This window comes from Barbus barbus, assembly GCF_936440315.1.
Source record: "Barbus barbus genome assembly, chromosome: 16".
NCBI classification, from domain to species: domain Eukaryota; kingdom Metazoa; phylum Chordata; class Actinopteri; order Cypriniformes; family Cyprinidae; genus Barbus; species Barbus barbus.
Window position 1 is genome coordinate 18,970,413 of NC_136744.1, and position 18,931 is coordinate 18,989,343.

General features: G+C 36.1%; 2 protein-coding genes across 4 annotated transcripts; both read right to left on the reverse strand.

Moving 5' to 3' along the window:
* Window positions 1-1,607: 1,607 nt before the first annotated feature.
* LOC306882309 (protein Wnt-8b) lies at window positions 1,608-7,132 on the reverse strand (the record flags this gene model as incomplete). Its single annotated transcript, XM_079436848.1, has 6 exons — window positions 1,608-2,171; window positions 3,138-3,280; window positions 4,273-4,398; window positions 5,025-5,163; window positions 6,526-6,559; window positions 7,062-7,132. The coding sequence occupies 6 exons, from the start codon at window positions 7,130-7,132 to the stop codon at window positions 1,608-1,610; spliced, it is 1,077 nt and encodes a 358-aa protein (XP_079292974.1).
* A 1,520-nt stretch (window positions 7,133-8,652) lies between these two features.
* LOC306882313 (acyl-CoA desaturase-like) lies at window positions 8,653-18,317 on the reverse strand. 3 transcript variants are annotated; one of them, XM_079436854.1, is made up of 6 exons: window positions 18,252-18,317; window positions 15,470-15,665; window positions 14,129-14,259; window positions 12,040-12,245; window positions 10,743-10,975; window positions 8,653-10,454 (listed from the first exon to the last, which is right to left on the reverse strand). In XM_079436854.1, exons 2-6 carry the CDS (start codon window positions 15,648-15,650, stop codon window positions 10,255-10,257), a joined length of 951 nt encoding a protein of 316 aa, XP_079292980.1. In that variant the 5' UTR covers window positions 15,651-15,665; window positions 18,252-18,317; the 3' UTR covers window positions 8,653-10,254. The 3 variants fall into 3 exon arrangements, with proteins under 3 accessions (XP_079292980.1, XP_079292978.1, XP_079292979.1); XM_079436852.1 differs by lacking the exon at window positions 18,252-18,317 and adding an exon at window positions 16,022-16,086; XM_079436853.1 differs by lacking the exon at window positions 18,252-18,317 and adding an exon at window positions 15,858-16,041.
* Between the last annotated feature and the right edge of the window lie 614 nt (window positions 18,318-18,931).

The following is an 18,931-nucleotide window of genomic DNA, read 5'->3' on the forward strand; positions in this document are numbered from 1 at the left end:
GTCACTGTGTTTTACTGTAGGGCTGGCACTTTTGCCGATGGGACGGTAGCTGGCAAGTATTTGTTTATAAACCCTACTTGTTTGGGTACAATACTTGAACTAACTTCTATTCAGCAAACAGTGTGAATCCATGCAAAGCCTTTTCCCAAAGTCCTTTTGAAGGCGACAGCCCATTGAAGGAGGAGGAGAGGGGGATTAGCGTCTTCAGCAGCAGTGCATTTCCGAGGGAGCTGATTAGCTCGCCATTCATTGTTAAATCGAGCAAAGGAAGGCTCTAGAGGACTGAAAAGAGCCAAATAGGTAGGCCTGGAATAAAACATCCACAGGAAGCCCAACACAGGCTACATGAAGTTTTCCCAACATTTTTTTTTCTCCCGAGATGGTGGCATGAAAAAGGAGATTAGCATACAAAATTAGATGCTAGATGATTTGTGGGGCGACTTGGTTCATGTTTTCCCTCTGTCTACAAAGTTAATTAAACTAGTCTTAAACAGTAAAGAAACATCCAAGCGCAAACAATCGGGAGTGCTTTGAGGATTACTAAGACAGAAAAGGAGGCATTTGTGAAGAAGAAATTGAGAGACGCGTGAAGGAAGGAAGACTATAATTAAATGCTCTCTCTCATTGTCTCTCTGCCCCCGGGTTATGTGACATCAAGCTGAAGAATACAGAAAGAAAAGGGTTATATATGCCAAAGACAAAGAAATCATTAGGTCTGACCAGTGGTCTACAGAAAATCATTTGATTTTACACTGTGTGGGACACTTAAAATGTCACATTTATTTTTCTGAGCACAAGAAATTAGCAGAGGACGGTTTACTATAAAATAACTCAAAAGATGAAACTATTACGCATCTTTAATTATGAAATTGAAAAAAACACAGAAACATGGAAAGAAACTATCATAGAAAAACAGCACTATAGTATCTGTGCAATAAATTAACAATATACAAAGTGCTTCCTCTTATTTACAGTTCATATACAGTGTCAGGGTAAAACTATTGTCAGAATACTAAAACAGATGGAAACGGACAAGAAAAAAATAGGCAAGAAATGATTTTTATGGCAGCTGGAGAAGTGGCCCGATAGTAAATTCAAATCCCCTTTAAAAATGATAATTCAAATAAATTATCCATCAAAGTACATCCTTGTTGGTGAATTAAAAGGTTATTTACAGTCTATTGTGCTATATCGGTTAAATGTGGTGTTCACTGCTATTTTACAAATGTATACGGGAATAATCGTGAAATACTACAGATCAATGCGTTAAAAGTAACAGCTCTGGAGAACTACATTCTTAAAAAATAAAGGTTTCAATGCCATAAAAGAATCATTTTGGTTCCCCAAAGAACCTTTCAGTGAACAGTTCTTAAAAGAACCCATTTTTGTTGGTATGAAGAACATTTTAAAAATGGAATGGAGAGGTTCCATGTATGTAAAGGTTCTTCATGGAACCATAGATGCCAATTAAGAACCTTTATTTTTAAGAGTGTAGGTGTTCATTAAAGCATTCAGATGGACCTTTTTAGCTCACTTCATTCTCAAGCTCAGGATGTATTCCGAATCAAAAACTTCTGGACCACCGTGAAAAACAGTTCATGGCATCTCTAGTGCTGCTTCTTCAACCGATAGCTTTTCCTACGGCTGCCACTGTCGTTCTTGACCTGTTTGGTTCTCTTCACACAGTAGTACTTTGTGACAGTTTTGCGGCACTGCTCGCATTTTACAGCGCAACACCAGTGGAATTTGCAGTTGCAGCTGGACACGGTCTCAGCCCTGCGTTCCTCCACAGCCAGACCACACTCTCCACACAGCCGCTTGCAGCTACGCTTCTCCCATTTGCTCAGATTCTTGCCCTTCCTCAAGCACTCGCGGCCCTCTGTTCCCGGCAAGCCCAGAGTGCGGTTCTCCAAACAGTAGTCGGGGGAATCCTCCAAGTGCACCAGCTCTTTGCGCGAGATCGAGCTGAAGGTCTCTGCGATTGCCCCACGGCTGGCTGCGCTGTTCCCCGCGCCGCGCAACAGGTCCACCTTCACGGCCCTGTGATATTTCTCCTTTAGGTAGTTGCCCACCTCTCGAAACTCGGGCAACTGCAGCCAGCAGGTCTGAGTGGTGCAGCTGCCAGACACTCCATGGCACTTGCACGTCCTCTGCATGGTTCCTTTCACTGCCTGGTTGAAGAGAGGATCTCGTGTTAAAGAACTCACTCATTCATGCATTCTAGAGGCAAATGTTCATGTTTGAAAACATTCTAATCAGGACTGAACTCATCAGTCGAAAAATACAATGCGCTCTTTAGTAGGCACCCTATACATCCACTTAAACAAGCAGAAGGAAACTGCGAGTTAAGAGGGAGAGGTTCAAGGTTCAAGTCTGGGCTTTCTCTTTTCTTGGTGGTCGTACAATAATTCCTGACTTCGGCTGAAACAAACAGCTGTCTTTTAAAAAGGAACGCCTCTTTTCTCATTCGCTCGCGGAAGACGCAGAATCAGGGTTTCACATCGAGCTAGATTGTTCGGCGCAGGAAAGGGGTGTATTTATTTTGCATAGCCATTGTCAACATGTTTTCTGTCATAGGCAGACCCAGTGGCGAGTCCATTGAGGAGGAAGTGAAAAAGAATTCTTTCACATTTTTTCAGTTACAATGATGCTCCAGGTGCCAATGAATTGACAAAACCTGCAGACGGGGCACAGACAGGATAAACAAAGAGCACTTGAGCACATGGCTGTGATCCCCATGGCTCTCTCAAGTACAACAAAGACCAACATAAATGTAAGATCCTTATTGCAAGAATAAAACTAAATACTTATTTGGGAAGCAACAGAATACAGAACCTTTGCAATGTGCGGACCCCTAGGTCATCTAATTAAGCTTGCACCACTGATCCCAAGAATCTCAAGTTAAGGCCTCGTCATAAAGGACATTCACAGGCTGTAAATAGGCCCTTCTGGTACAGCGCGCACACTATTGGGAGAGCGAGTGGCACCTTGCTTATAAGTCTGTGAATGAAACTCTTGGGTGGTAAGCTATCATTAGAAGCACTGAAAAATGATTCAAAAGCCACTCCGCGAGCTGTTGGTGGCCGACGGACGTGCCTCAATTTTAGGCTCCGAACAACCCGAATGACTTCATATACCTTGCGTCCTACTTCGTTGTTGTGCAGGTTCATGGCAGCTCGCGCGTCCTGTCCGGTTTCCAGTGCATCCACAAACTGCTTGGAGATGGCCTCTCCAAATCCAACATTATCGCTGCAGCCTCCCCATAGCCATCCCTGACCACCTGAGATGACAAAGAATTATGTTTTTTGCTAGGCTGAATAAAAATATACTTAAATGTGGCATATACTTTAATAGAAATTACTTTTGTTAAATATTGGCAGCATTTATGGAACAATATTGATTGCCACAAAAATAGTTAGCACTTTTCCTTACAAAAAGCCAAAATCAGGATTATGGGAAGGCACTTAAAATAGAGCCAAATATTGGAGAATTTAAAAGCAATAATTTGAGGCTTATTTAAAAGTTATTATAATTGCACAATGCCGTTCAAAAGTTTGGTGAGAAAATGTTCTTCTTTTTTTTAGAAAAATATATATATATATTCAGCAAGAATGCAAAAGTTGAAAAGTTCAAAAGTGACTGTAAAGATATTTAGAATGTTAGAAATAATTTCTATTTCAAATGAATGCTCTTCTTATGAAATTTCCATTCATCAAAGAACAGAACTGAGATAAATGTATCACCATTTATCACTGAATATTAAGCAGCACAGCTGTTTTCAACATTGATAATAGTAAGAAATGTTTCTTGAGCACCAAATCAGCATATTAGAATGATTTCTGAAGGATCATGTGACACTGAAGACTGGAGTAATGGCTGCAGAAATTCCGCTTTGCCATCACAGGAATAAATTACATTTAAAAAATGTTTGAATAGCAGTTATTTTAAATTGTAATATTTCACAATATTACTATTCTTACTGTATTTTTACTGCAATACATGCAGCCTTTGTAAACATAAGAGAATCTTACTGACACCAAACTTTTGAACTGTAGTTTATATAAAAATATTTAAATGAATTCTTCTGCTAAAACTCATGTTTTATTTGAGCTGTAATGATGTTCTCATTATTTTAGGGTTATAGTTAGAAAGTCATGGGAACAAAGATGTTAAATTGAATATAACTTTACAAAATGTGCAAATTATAGTTAACCCAAAATATCCCTTTAATGTTGACTGGCTTTCCATCTATGTTGAGATTTAGTTTATCACCTCGTTGGCCATTCCTGGTGTCATCACATCCACAGTTGTCAAAATCACCGAGGCTGCAATTCCTGGTGAGGGTATACATGACTCCAGCAGAGCTGATGGCATGGAAAAACGCTGTCTCTCTGTTTGCTGTGATTAGAAACAACACTGAAATGAATATGCATTGAAATGCTATTTTATTCATCTTGTCTATGAAATATTAGGTTCTAGGCTACTAAAATACAAGCATTCAACATCATTGATTTTCTTCCTCATTAGATGATTTACTCAAATCTTTAGCAACCATCTCAGTAATGATGGCTTTTGACTATTATTCCCCCTGCATCAAACATGGAGTTGGTCTGCTCTCATATATTGTCAGTCTGGGGTCGGCACTGGACTGCAACAGGTCCCCTCTTTGGCACTTAAGGAATGCCTAATGAAAGGAGTCTGAGGCAAACCTTTGACCCACACCCTTTGACTTGAGAGGGCGTCCATTTCACTCACTCACTCTGGTGCACAATATCCCCTTGGTGGCTTTTCTATTTGCCTATTAACAGACCAGGTTTAATTGACTCAAGAATGCAGTGTTTTCAGGCACATCAACATTGGGAGACACTTCTCTCTGCTTTAAACAGGATCGTTATGTTTGTTTTAAGTGCTGTATCTGTGATTGATACAGATGGTACTTTTATTCTATTAAAATGTGTGTATTTTCAGAGACTTGAAAGCACAATATACATAAAACAGGCATCAGCAGAGGTCATAGTTCTCACCGCTTCTGAGTCCACTGTGGGTGGAGAGCTGAAGAGCCCTCTCCGGGCAGTTCCAGCGGTCCCACGCAAACTGATACTTGCACTCTTCAATCCCACTTTGAGCTCCTGCGGCCACACTGCTGGAGTAGATCAAGTAGGCCTGAAACAATGCAAACCATACCAAAAAGGTTTGGGATGAAATACACACTCACTATCAAGTGCTTACAAAACACACTGTGACTGAAACTAATGATAAGATTAGATGCTTTTCATTCTCGGCATGCACAGTTCATATAAAAATGCACCTGTATGTTAATTTATTAAATAATGATGTTTAAACATTTTAAAAAGCAGTAAAATTACCCCATTATGTCTATAAAATAATTTTAGAAGTTGTATTAAAGTTTTAAATATTAACTATTGCTGTAAACGTTTCCCTATGGTTCGACTGTAAAATGTTTTTTTGATGTATATTCATTTAATAGATGATATGTTTTAAATATAGTTAACTAAATCCAAAATAGTTATATATATATATAGTTAACTAAATCCACAACACTTTTTGTAACTTGAAATAAAATAAAAAAAAACGTTTTAATTCAGCTAGTTCAAAGAAACATTTCTCATTTTCATTTAGTTTGTCAATGTACTAAAAATAAATGAAATAAAAATTATTAAAAGATGATGTAGACATTGAAAAACAAAAACTAATAAAAATGACTACTAAACACTAAAACTTTAACAAAATTATAAAAACAGAAAATGTAAAAAATAAAAACTAATAATAGCATCTCATTGAGACTAAAATAATGCTAAAAAAGAGCACCAAAATGACCATTACTTATATTACAATCATTTTAGAATTAATAAAAGTTTTAAATATTAGAAATATTAGGGTAAATCCTTCCCTATGGTTGCATGTTTGCTGTATATTCATTTATTAAATTAGATATTTTTTTAAAAACCACCGGAATGATCGCATTATTTATAATGAAATAATTTTTTAAAATTATTATTAACATTTTAAATATAAGAAATTCTGGGGTAAATTTTTTTCCTGTATTTCCATCAGAAATGCACACAAAAAGTAAACAAAAAGGATCTATGTGGCTGTGAAACTGCGGTTTATACAATCTAATACGTCTCAAGTGGTTTAGAAGAGACAGCACCACAAGTGCTCTCACGGGCGGCTGGGTTGCTAATGATGACCACCCACCAAAGGCCCCTTCCCTTGCCACTCAGAAAAAGTCCTCACAACTTCACATTGTGAATGAGCTGAAGTGTGTGAAAGCTATATGGTCCAGTCCACCCCAAGCAGCAAGTAATACCTAATCCACAGAAGATACACGTTCAAGAAATACAGCACCTGTGATGCGGCGAATCTTTTAATTTGCCACTCGCTTGCATTGTGATCACAGGGTCAGCGTCAAACATTAACTACCCAAATCCATCCATTTGGACTTTTTGAAGTTTCCCTCTCCTGATAAAGATCAGCAAAGCAGATCAAAAGATGTTGGCTTACCTTTGGGCCAGTCATCAGGAAATTATTCACTGACCTGGAAGACAGAGCAGCCTATTAAGTCAGCTGACCCATTACTTGTATATGTTCCTCTTGAAATTAGTAAAGCTTCACATTGATAAAACAACTTCTTTTTTTTTTTTTACATTTTAAAATCTAATTACAAATGAGTCACTGATCTTGAGTACATTTTAAAATGGAAATTACAGTCTCAAAATGAAAGGTTTCAATGGAGTTTCATATAGGCTATTAAATATATATATCAAAATATTTTGAACGATGTTCATATATTAAGCCTATATAATGAGAATTTATCAATTTATAATCAGAACAGCGTTTCGCTCTTCATCAGCTTTTGCTCTTAATGAAACGAGACTCAAAGCATCTTTATGACGGAACGGGAACTGATCAGTGGAAGTGTTCGTTTCACCCCGACTTTTTAATCCAGATACCCAGAAATAAACACAGAATGTAAAAGCTCGATATAAACACACGTATATAGGCTAAATGCTTAAAGGAAAACAGAACGCTGAACTCACCAACAGCAACAAGACTTCATGTGAGCCATCAGAATGAAAGCGTAATAATAAACCTCCAAATGCATGAACATCCTGAGAGAGACGACTGGCAGAATTTTCTTCACCTTGGAAAGCAGAGGGGTCTGCAAGAGCTCTATATAACCTACATCCAGAATTCAGAGGCTGGGGGTCTCATGTGTGAGCCAAGGGGGTTCTGAAATGGAGCTCCTCTCATCCCAACAAGAGATTATCTGCTTAATTAAAGATTTTCCCTTTTCTTACTCGTTCAGCCAATCAGAACTATTGTACCAGAGAGAGATTGAAATGATCAAAAGGGCACCCTGCGCTCCTCCAGGACAAATAGCTGGGAAGAGCTCCCTGCGTGCTAACAGTTGGGGTGAATTAATATGAAATCAGGATGGCATCTCTAAGGTTGTGCCTTAAAACTCAATTTCAAGAGCAGCATGAAAGGGTTTGATACAGTAGTGGCAGATAAAGCTCAGGGATTACTGACATTATCTGGATCAAATGACATTCGTAGCGTTTTAGATTCAGTTTAGTAATAGTAAGGATCCGCTGAAGTACGTTTAAATACGATTTAGAAAGGCTACTGACTTGGATTAAATGAAAATAGCCTAGTTTAAACATTTACTAGAATAAAAATAGTAGAATAACAAAAAATAATGCGTAGGCTATGGCTCTTGCTAACATGCTCATTTTTGCCGATTCTGATAAACTTATTACGTTTTAAAGCAATGCATCAAAGTTAAATCCGTGCTCGCTAGGAGTTGAATTAAGAGATTCAAATAAACAGCAGGAATTAGCATAGATAAGAAGGATAATCGATTCGATTGTGTTTGCGTTTTTTTGAAGAGGACTTCATAATTCTTTTCAGTGTTATTTTACATTTTCTCTCAGTTTAGTCTTTAGCTGACCCTTCATGACCTTTAGGTTCAGCTTCTGTGACGTCCGCGTATCTTCTCGTGTGCAAATTAGGATTAGGAAAGTTATTTGGGAGATTCCAGAGGGATGTTTTTGGATTACGCTCTGAAAGGCTTCCAAGTGACTGAAGTAAACGAATTTGCCACTATAAAGAGATTTCTAAATTCATTTCTAAATCCCCTGTTTGGTCTATTTGAATGTGAGTAGGCTACTGTCGTAAAAATCGAAACAAAAAGAAACGTTCCAAAATGAATATAGACCTATTCTTGATTTAAAAACGATGCGCATCATTTAGATTTATAGGCTACCCCCCAAATGTTATTCTTTCACAGCTGAAATATAAACAAAACTGCCGATTAAAAATCAGAAATTTAGTAAACCAGGTTCAGATTTTCAATAAATAAATATTTACTTGCTTAAATTGTGTAATTTAGCTCTCCATAGAAAACCATTAATCAAATAGGCATACAATCAAATTTCAAACCATTAAACAATTTTTTTCCCCCACAAAACTCATGCTATAGCCTATCGCGCACGCGTAAATGATCGGATAAGTCGCAAACCGTTTTCATTTTTGTTTTAAAACTGACATGGTGGTCTCACTCACTTATTATTATGAATATAATCTGTTGTCAGCGCTACAAAAGAAAGATAGCCGATACTTAATTTTCAGATATACACACTTTTATTCAATTAAGAAAAGATTAATATTGATTCATAACAAAACACACGGTACAACTCGCAAAACTCTTCCACTTATAGAAATTTTGGTTTATGGTACATGAAACAACATTCTTTGAAAACGTGCCCATTAAGGCTCCCAGACATCAAAGGTCAACAATTTGTGTTTCTTCTTAAACATGGGTGTATGTTTTAAATATATAAAGCATTTGGCATTTTTTACATCTGGAAAATGCATACCACTAATCAACCTATCAAACATTTATGAGAAAAAATATATACATGTAGGGAGCTACAGATGGTCATTCATTCATCGCAGAAAACAGCCCACCCTGAATGACTTAAAACTTCATAAGTTTGTAATAATTTTTCTGATGCTATACATCATCTTTGTATTTTCAATTCTGAGTCTAACCCAAAATCTGAAGATATATAGGCCTATTATAAGGCAAAGGGCAAGATTCTATCTAATGAAGACATTGAATATTCCAATCCTTGGATTATATCATAAGGACAAATAAATGTCCTATAATAAATCTGCTAGAATAATTGTACACCATAATACTTTTACCCCAACAGCCACATTTCTTTCAAATAGTTTTTTTGGTTAAATACCTTTCATAATACTTGAAATAGTCCTTTAATACTTCAATATATATTTGTAATTAGAAAAGAGTTCACCATATAGGCTTACCTGGTCATTTGACAGGTACTTTTTTACAGGACCACAAGAGTCCAAGGAAACCAGATAGAGCACTATGCAACATGGAAAACATTAAGAAATTAAACTTTCTGATAAATTGCTCATTTTACTTGAGGGAATTCCTCATTATACGCATCACTGATCTGAGGACCTTTGCATTGGCATGTAGAATAAAAATAAATAAGATTAAATAATTTAAATAAAAATATTTTCATCAATAATGCTGGATGTATTTCCATGTATACTGTCAACAAACCTAAACAGAACTAACCTTAGTTATTCAAGTAAACATTTTAGCTCAACTGAGAACAATTTTCCTATGGACTTTTCTATGGCACAGTTTTATTTGACTATGTATACTAACCTATAAATAAATCTTTTGGTGGTCGTTAAATTTGTTTCAAATGGAAAAAATCTTTTATCATCTAAGAAAATGTAAAATAGTGCCTGTATATTAATAGCGTGTCATCTTAGCTTTACAATTTGTATAGCTTGCTGGAATGATGTTTTAAAATCATAACTGCTTAGCCAGAGAAAACATGGGTCAACCTATTCATGAGTGAGAGCTGTAATGAGGCACATGGCTGTTTAACTAGTGAAGTACCATCTCTTGCCTCTTGAGGCAGACTGAGACATTTATCCTCCCAATCTATGGCCTATACCATCTCCGAAAATAATCTCCCACAGTCCAACACACTATGAAAAGGAAAGAATTCTTAAGAACACATATTAGTCCAACACACTCTAGAGTTTCTTATTTCATATGAGAGTGTATATAGATCAATCTTCATTGCACACTAAGAAATGCTGCAAATGCTTTTGTATATGTTTCATTATAACTTTTTTTGTTTGTTTGTTTGTTTGTTTTTCTCATATGTACTGAACAAATCAACCACTTTTGTGGCTGCCATCACCGGTACGTTGAACACGGGCCATGATGGTCTCATGAGTTACCCTCCTGCAATCCTTGGCCAGTCCAAAGAAGCACATGAGATCTATAAACACCTTGGTCAAATTCAGCCGATTGCCAAACTCACTTGCAGCGTAATCATGGGGGAATGTGTGATGATAGTTGTGAAATCCTTCACCTAAAATTAAATCATGCATATAGTTTCCAATCAGTACATACCAAATATGTTTATTTCAAATACATTTTGTTCATTTAAACCATTTTAAACAAAACAGTGTATATATAAAAACTTTGTTTGATAATATTTATATTTCTGTATATATTTTAATACTTTTTTTTAAATACATAAATGCTTTTGCATATTTAAATGTCAATAAATACATTCGCAAACTAAAATATAAAAAAAATGTTCAACAAAAGTGAATGAATTAATATTAAGCTGTAAAAGAAAAGACATTGTTCTTACCGATGGCACTGAAGGCAACAAACTTGTTCTCTCTGGGATTGATGTTGTGGTCATAAGGCCTCATTCCCCACATGTGAGCTGCACTGTTGACCAGCCAGGTGGCATTAAGGGACACGGTGTATCTCAACAGACAAGGAATTAAGTAACTGGTCAAAAGACTCTCTTCCCAAAAGAACCAAGGTACAAACGTGGGAATGAGAAAGCACATCACCACCACAGATAACTTGTAATGCCTATGGGCAGAAAAATGAAGAATTAAAAACAACAATTCCAATAGCCATTTTATCTCTGCTTTACACGTAACTGTCACATGTTCTTCTATGCATGTCACTGATTTTCTGAATTAACACAGGCTGTTAAACCTCAGCTGAAACACAACATACAGTTTGAAATGCTGACTTACCAGCTATTCTCCTATGATCTGATCAGGCAATTCTATGAAATGTGTTTTTAAACCCTTATCAAAAAGCTCAGGACTTTTGTTGGACTTCATTCAAAGTGATGGGAAGGGATATTGATTATTCCACACATTAGCTAGTGCCAAATATGAGACCTGGTTCAGATGACTAAACCTGGATCAACATTTGTCCCATCTTTGTCAGGTTTTAATCCAGTAAATAAACAATTCATTTAATCAAGTTTTGAATTATCAATTGTATTGGTTTTGAGTTCATCAAAAAAAATTTTTTTTTTTTTTTAAGTGTTAAGATGTCAATATAAAAGTAGTGTATGTACTTTACCATTCAAACGTTTGGGGTCGATAAGGTTTGGAAAATGTTTCTGATAGAAGCCTTTTTTTAGCCTTTATTTGATGAAAATTACAATAAAAACAGAAAAATTTTAAAATATTATTACAATTTAAATTAACCGTTTTCTATTGTAATATTTGTTTTCTAATGTAATAATATTTTTTTTAATTTCATGTATTACTCCAGTCTTCAGTGTCACATGATCTTTCAGAAATTATTCTGATTTGGTGCTCAAGAACCATTATTTTCTTATTATTATCAATATTGAGAACAGTTGTGCTGCTTAATATTTTGTGGAATTTGTTTTTTCTTTAGGATTCTTTGATAAACAGAAAGCTCAAAAGAACAGTATTTATTTGAAATTGAAATAACTTGTAACAAAATGAATGTATTTACAGTCATTTCTAATCAATTTGATGCATCCTTGCTGAATAAAAGCATTAATAATAATAATTAAAAAAAATCTTACAGACCCCAAACTTTTATACAGTATTGTAGGTAAGAAGATTTACAAAACTGAATATAAAATATCACAATTTCCCACTGACCTCCTCTGAAACATTACAACCCCATCTGCTTTTAGATCAGCGAGCTCCAGTTTGCGTCCTTTCTCAAGAACTTCTGGGTGTTTGCGGACCAGCAGCCAGCCGATGTGAGCAAAGAAGAATCCTCTGCGGGCATTGTGTGGGTCTGCATGAGTCTCGGAAAACTTGTGATGGACACGATGGTCTCTCGCCCACTCATAGATATCATTCTAAATGGATATACGTATTCATCAATATTGTAATTTTATATTATATCTGTCATACTCTAAGTCGAGTACAAGACTGTTTATATACATATACAGTGCCCTCCAAAAGTATTGGAACAGTAAAGACAAAATTGCTCTGGCTGTGGAGTCAAGACATTTACAAATATGATTAAAAGATGAATATGAGACAAAACTACAGAATGTCACATTTTATTATTGGGTGATTCAACACACAGATGTTTTACCAGCTAAGAAGTTCAGCACTTTTAGACTTTCATCCCTCTATCTGATGTGAGCATAAGTATTGGGACAGTTGCCTCACAGGTAAAAAGCAGGGAATGTGTCGTATCATTTCAGTTATATCCATTACTTCTGTATTCTTGCATTCGATGATGACACACACAAACCAGGATGAAGACGAGGGAGCTGACTTTGAGGGAAAAGCAAGCAATTTGGATGCTAAAAGAAAAGAGGAAGTCAGTTAGAGCTCTAGCAAAAACAAAGGGCATGGAGAAATCAAGAGTTTGGAAACCACCAGCAACCAACAACGACCTGATCAGCTGAGAAAACAACAGTAGTTGATGACAGACAAATCATAAAAGCTGTGAAAATGAACCCCTAAAAGACGTGTCTGTAAAATCACCAACAACTTCCAGAAAGCTGGGGTGATGCTCTGACAATCTACTGTCCTCAGGAGACTTTGACACAGAATTACAGATGCTACACAGCTAGATGCAAACCTCTGACCAGCACGAAAAATAGAAAGGCAAGATTAGAGTTTGCAAAAAAAGCACAAAGGTGAGCCAGAAGAGTTTTGGAACTGTGTTTATGGACCGATGAGATAAAGATAAACCTTTATCTAAGCGATGGGAAAGCAAAAATGTGGAGAAAAAAAGGTAACTGCAATGACCCCAAGCATACAGCCTCATTTGTAAATCATGGTGGAGGTGTTGTCGTGGCATGGGCTGCCTCTGGAACAGGCCCTCTCAACTTTACTGATGACTTAATGTATGATGACAGTAGCAGAATGAATTTGGAAGGGTACAAAACCATCTTGCCTACCAATATTCAAGAAAATGCCACCAGACTCATTGGGAAGTGCTTCATATTGCATCAGGACATTGACCCAAAACACCCTGCCAGTTCAGTCAAAGCATTTATAAGGGCAAAGAAATGGAAAGTCTTAGATTGCCCAAGTCAATCTCCAGATTTAAATCCGATTGAACATGAATTTCACCAGCTGGAGAGGAGAGTAAAGGCAGAAACTCCCCAAAACAAGCAACAATTGGCTGCATTAAAGGCTGGGAAAAGTATTTCAAAGGATGAGACCAAGAGTCTGGTGATGTCTATGGGTCACAGACTCACTGCTGTGATTGTGTGCAAGGGATCTGTAACTAAATAATAGCTTTTAATCTTTTATATCTGCCTTATGCTCAACTGTCCCAATACTTATGCTCACATCAATGAGTGGGATGAACTCTAAAAGTGCTGCTCTTTTTATTTAGTAAAACATATATGTGTTGAAACGGTTAATAATAAAATGTGACATTCTGTAGTTTTGTGAAGTGACATTCATATATTTTGTCTCATATTCATCTTTTGAATCACATTTGCAAATGTCTTGACTCCACAGCCAACAGAGCAATTTAGTCTTTACTGTTCCAATACTTATGGAGGGCACTGTATATGCACATATAGCAAATGTAAGTAGTCATTTGGCAGATGCTTTTATGCAAAGTGTCTTACACTACACTTATTACAGGGACAATCCCAGGTGGACATCCTGGGGTTAATTGCTTTGTTCATGGGCACAATGGCTATCTCTCGGATCTTGTGAGGTTTGAACCTATTAAGAAGATTGTTTCATCCACTTAAAAGTGTTTTACCTGAAAAGCCATGGAGTTTGCAGTCGCTAGGAAGATTCGTAATGGCAACGAGGCTTTGTAAGACCTGTGGCTCCAAAGGCGATGGGCGCCAGCGGTTATTCCTAGAGCGCTTAGCATGAAACACACTCCCGCTGTCACATTAAGAGAGAAAATAGAACAGAATGTTTAAAAACAAATTAGTCTGAACTACACACAGCTTCTATAGTGTGTAACTGTGTGTGCGCCCTTGATTCGCTCTATGAGAGGACAAAATGTCTCGCTGTGTGTTGTCAGACAAGGCTGCAAGGGATGTGGGATACCAGGCCACAGACTGTGAAGAAGGGCACACTGTTATGACCCGGCTCAATTTACAATGGAGAGCCTATTTCAACAGCAATTGTTCTTTGTTCAACAGGGTGCAATATTATGCGGCGCTGTGATGCCAAAAATGTACACAACAGTGGATCACAGTTATAGCTTTTGGTAGGATTTCAAATTATTCACGGGACTGTCTCGCACACATGCTTACAAAATGCTTTTAGCATTGGTCTACATAACAAATTTAGCTGAGACAATGTGGCTTGACATTTTCGCTTTTGAAAAAAAAAAAAAAGTGACAATAATTGATCATATCTGAGAATAGTAATCACAACTTTGAATCTGTAAGAGAAGAACACCTCCACCCTTATGAGAGGAAATACCTGCAAAACAAGCAAGGGAAACCAGAGAGTGTTGCTGAGTTTAACCAATTATACTTCACGTGAGCGATAGGGGTTATATCATACAAGTTGTAAGGCAGTATACAAATTATGAAAGATTTACATGAGAAAAAAAGAAAAAGACTGATATAATACACATCAGCAGGTTTTCCTGATTCATTTGATATATCAAATCCATTCTAATGAATCGATTTCCAATGTATTTCCACTAAACACATGAAGTTTGCAGAAAATAGTGTCCATAAATGTGAAATTAACTAACAACTTTATATTTGATTAAAATCATTAGCTTACATTTGACTTATTTGATATGACCTATTTCCATATTTGTTGCCAATTCTATTTACAATTGTTTTGAATTAAATGTTTACTATATGTTTACCATTTTGAGTCCAAATGTAATCAGGGTTATGGTGGGGATGGTTTATAAAATATTTTATGTGGGCGTGTGTATCTATCTATCTATCTATCTATATATATATATAGCCTACACAAAACACGTAGTTGCAGACATTACAACATTATCCAGTCTCTTTATACATTAACCTTAGGCCATCAAAAAATAAAAACGCATAAACATACGATCAGGTTGCTATTAAAACAAACGTCAATCAGTTCATAGAATCAGAATTAACATACTCACTCCACATCAGCGTTAAAGATGAGACAGATGGAAGAATCGTCAGACCATAAAGTGATCCTAGGTGCAAAAGAGACATTAATACAACGTTCCTCCATACGATTTTCACTGGAGGACTCGGGCCCGGTTTCTCTTCGTAAGCATCATCATAAACATCCTCTGTCGTCGTCGCCATTTCTTTCATGCTCGTTATTGTCTCCTGTAAAGAGAACGAGTCGATTATATTTTCACGATCGTCGGCAAAAAAAAAAGCCATCTGTCATTTCAGTCATCATTGTTATAAAAGACAAAGCCCTCATACAACGAATACATTCAATTCTGCACAAAATGGGTGTGACTTCAGTCTCCATAAAGGCACGCTGGAATAAACGCGCATCTGTAACGCGCTTACCTTGTTTGCGATGCAACCATAAAGAATTATCGCAATTTGATTGATGCTAGCAGGCAGGTTCCGCGTCGAGTGATTTAATTTTTTATTTCTTGCGAATCTAACCCTCTGATTTCGTTTAAAATGATGCAACTGGGCGAGGCTGAGAGGATGCCATCTAGACCTACCAGTTTCATTGGTTGCCTGGTTATCTGATGCTTATGTTACGCTGGTTTTTGATAGCCAGCACTCTAACTGTGTGATACAGATCAGATCACATCTCTACAAAGCTTGTTTTTTTAATGCTCATGAGTAAATCAGAAAACGCAAGTCTTTGCCCAAGTCAATATGGGCTATTTTGCCAAAACACTTTGAATAACCAGGCACATAAAAATAATGTTATTTTTTTAATGACTGAATTAATGTGAATGCACATAAGTTTAAATGTAATACTTTCAGCACATATACATATATCTGTTCATGTTTACTGTATAATGAGTGTTACAATGCTATGCATGCAAATGCAAACCTTTCAATATTTTCCAAGAATAACTAGCTTCGTCTAAAAAGGTAGATTTGGCTTACTGGTGAACACAGGCCATCTTCTGAAGAGCTACACATGCAGCTACGATTTCCTCAAAAGAGGACATATGGATCCTTATGTGCTAAAAACAAAAACAAATCTGTAGTTCCTCAAACAAGAATTAGTTCCTGCGGGTTACTATAATTTCCTATAGCCAGATCTCATCTCCATTTTCAAAATGTACTGCTGAGCACATTACAGTAATTGAATGCCATAGTATTTTGCACTCATGTCACTGTTTCATATTACACAAAATAGCTGCCTTTTGACTCTATTCAAGAAGCATTTACTTAACGTTTCCTGAATCTGTGAACTTACTACAGTTTTTGCCTAGTTCGTGATTCATTGTGAGCTTGCTTCATCCAAATCATCAGCCCTTTTCAGTCACACGGAACTGTGTCATATTGAAGCCCATGATGGTGGCTCTGTGTTTATAGCTACTTAAACAGAAAGAGCACAGTACAGTTGAAAACGATTGTGCTCATCTTTATATTTTCAAATGTGAACTTGTTGTTAATGAATAAGGAATCTGTCCTATTTTCACAACTTGATCATACTTATTATTGGACTTCACAAATTCTGTAAGTATACATAAATACACTGGCTTTTCTGAGCAAGTTGGTTATATAAATAGAACAGATTCTTTAGGCATTCACATTTGAAAATATCTAACTGCATCACATCTCTGCAGCACTGCACAAAATGGAGGGATGACGCAATATCACCCTCTAGTGATCATGTAAGGGATCTGATAGAGTCAAACATAACATAAGGGTTTACTAAATAATGTGTTAATATCATCGAGATAATAGTTGATTGTTTAACTGCTACAAGATAAAATAGCATGTTCTTGTAAAAGAAAAAAAGTTTTACATTGTATATGTCATGTCAGTATCACTGAGATATTTTTATAAATATTTTGAATTATTTTTATTTTTTTCAATTTAATTTCAGTTTTAGTCGTTTTGTATCTTATTAGTTTCTTAATGTCTATACAATTTTTATTTTTAGTTAGTTTTTTTAGTACAGTAAATTAAACTAAACGAAAATATGAAATGTCCTTGTCAACTAGCCAAAATAAACTAGTCTAATACTGTTACCGTTTATTTTATTTCAAGTAGCAAAAATTTATTCTATGGTTTTAGTTAACTATAATAAATATTTAAAGAGAGAGAAACTGCATTGAATATTTTCCAGGACATTTAATGAATAAAAATGTAATGAATAAAAAGTCATTTATCGGAATGAACAACTACTTTCTCAAAAACAGCTATACTATCGCTCAAACACAAGCACTAGTTCACAGTGTGTGTGGAAACATGTCCACATGGATTGCCACAGTTGGTTTGAAGGCTTCTCCAGTGATCTTCCTCTTATAGTCTGAACTGCACAGGTCTCTAAAGTTCCTCATTGCCTCCCCATCAGGTTTGCATGATATATAGACAAGCCTTCTTATGGCTGGGTGGTTCCTCAAGGCTCTGACAACTCGATAATTAAGGCCAGCTCTGGACGGATTCCTCACTGCTGTCAGCCCCCCGTTAGAATTCAAAGTGCCCCTCAGATTTGGTAGAACAACTTCCACTTTGCCTGAGAGAAATTGACAATTATGAACTCCATTTAGTGCTGCATTAAACTTGGCGTCCTCAACCGCCTGCTCAATGAGCTTGAGTTTTACAGGCACGCGACATTGGTGCAGCTTCTCAGGTCACGCGCTCAAAAACTACACTAAATAATGTTATGAAATGATCGCGTCAGAGCTCTAAATATATTTTTGCCTCACAACATACACGTGTAAACTGTCAACAGTCCGGTAAAAAAAATATTGTTCCTTGTACCTTTTTTCCATGTGCCCACAACTTCAGTTGATATCTTTACTAGAGCGCCCACTCTGCTCGAAGACCGCAACAGCCAGTTTCCGGAAGTACAAAGGGTTTTTAATTTTTTTCATTATTATTTTACTGTTAATATGATCTTAAAAGTTTTATAAGCATTATTATTATTATTATTATTATTATTGTTGTTGTGTAGAAATGATGTTGTTCAAACCTTCAGGAGAACAACACTTATCGATAAGCAGAATAAACAAAATAATCAAAGTAAAAAATAACATAACTGTAAATAAATGTTATTTTAAAAATATTTTAATCAAAAAAAAAAAAAGTTTATAAAAATTACATGGAAAACATTCATAAGTAGATCAAACTTTATCAATTACCAATCTATCTATTCCTTATATTGATTCACGAATATGTCGTATTTTTATTTTAGTTAGTTATAGAACTCGATTGAAAAGCAAAGAACATAACATAACATAAAGGGATGGGAAAAATACAAACAGATAAACAAACGACAATCAGTCAGAAATATAATATCGTATAAATTTGTTATATTTATCATTATTTATGAGTTTAAGAGATTTTACACTATGGGAAACCTCAGCAAGAAAGTTACAAAGTGGACTTTTTTTAACTTATGCTTGAACAACATTTGCATAGCCTAACAAAATCGCCAAGGG

Bases quoted from the DNA above. Each gene is read 5' to 3' on its own strand.
- LOC306882313 (XM_079436852.1), bottom strand. The intron at 10,976-12,039 runs GTCAGTGGGAAA...TTCTGCCCATAG, and splicing joins GTTGTAATGTTTCAGAGGAG to GCATTACAAGTTATCTGTGG. The intron at 10,455-10,742 runs GTAAGAACAATG...ATTTAATTTTAG, and splicing joins TGTTGCCTTCAGTGCCATCG to GTGAAGGATTTCACAACTAT.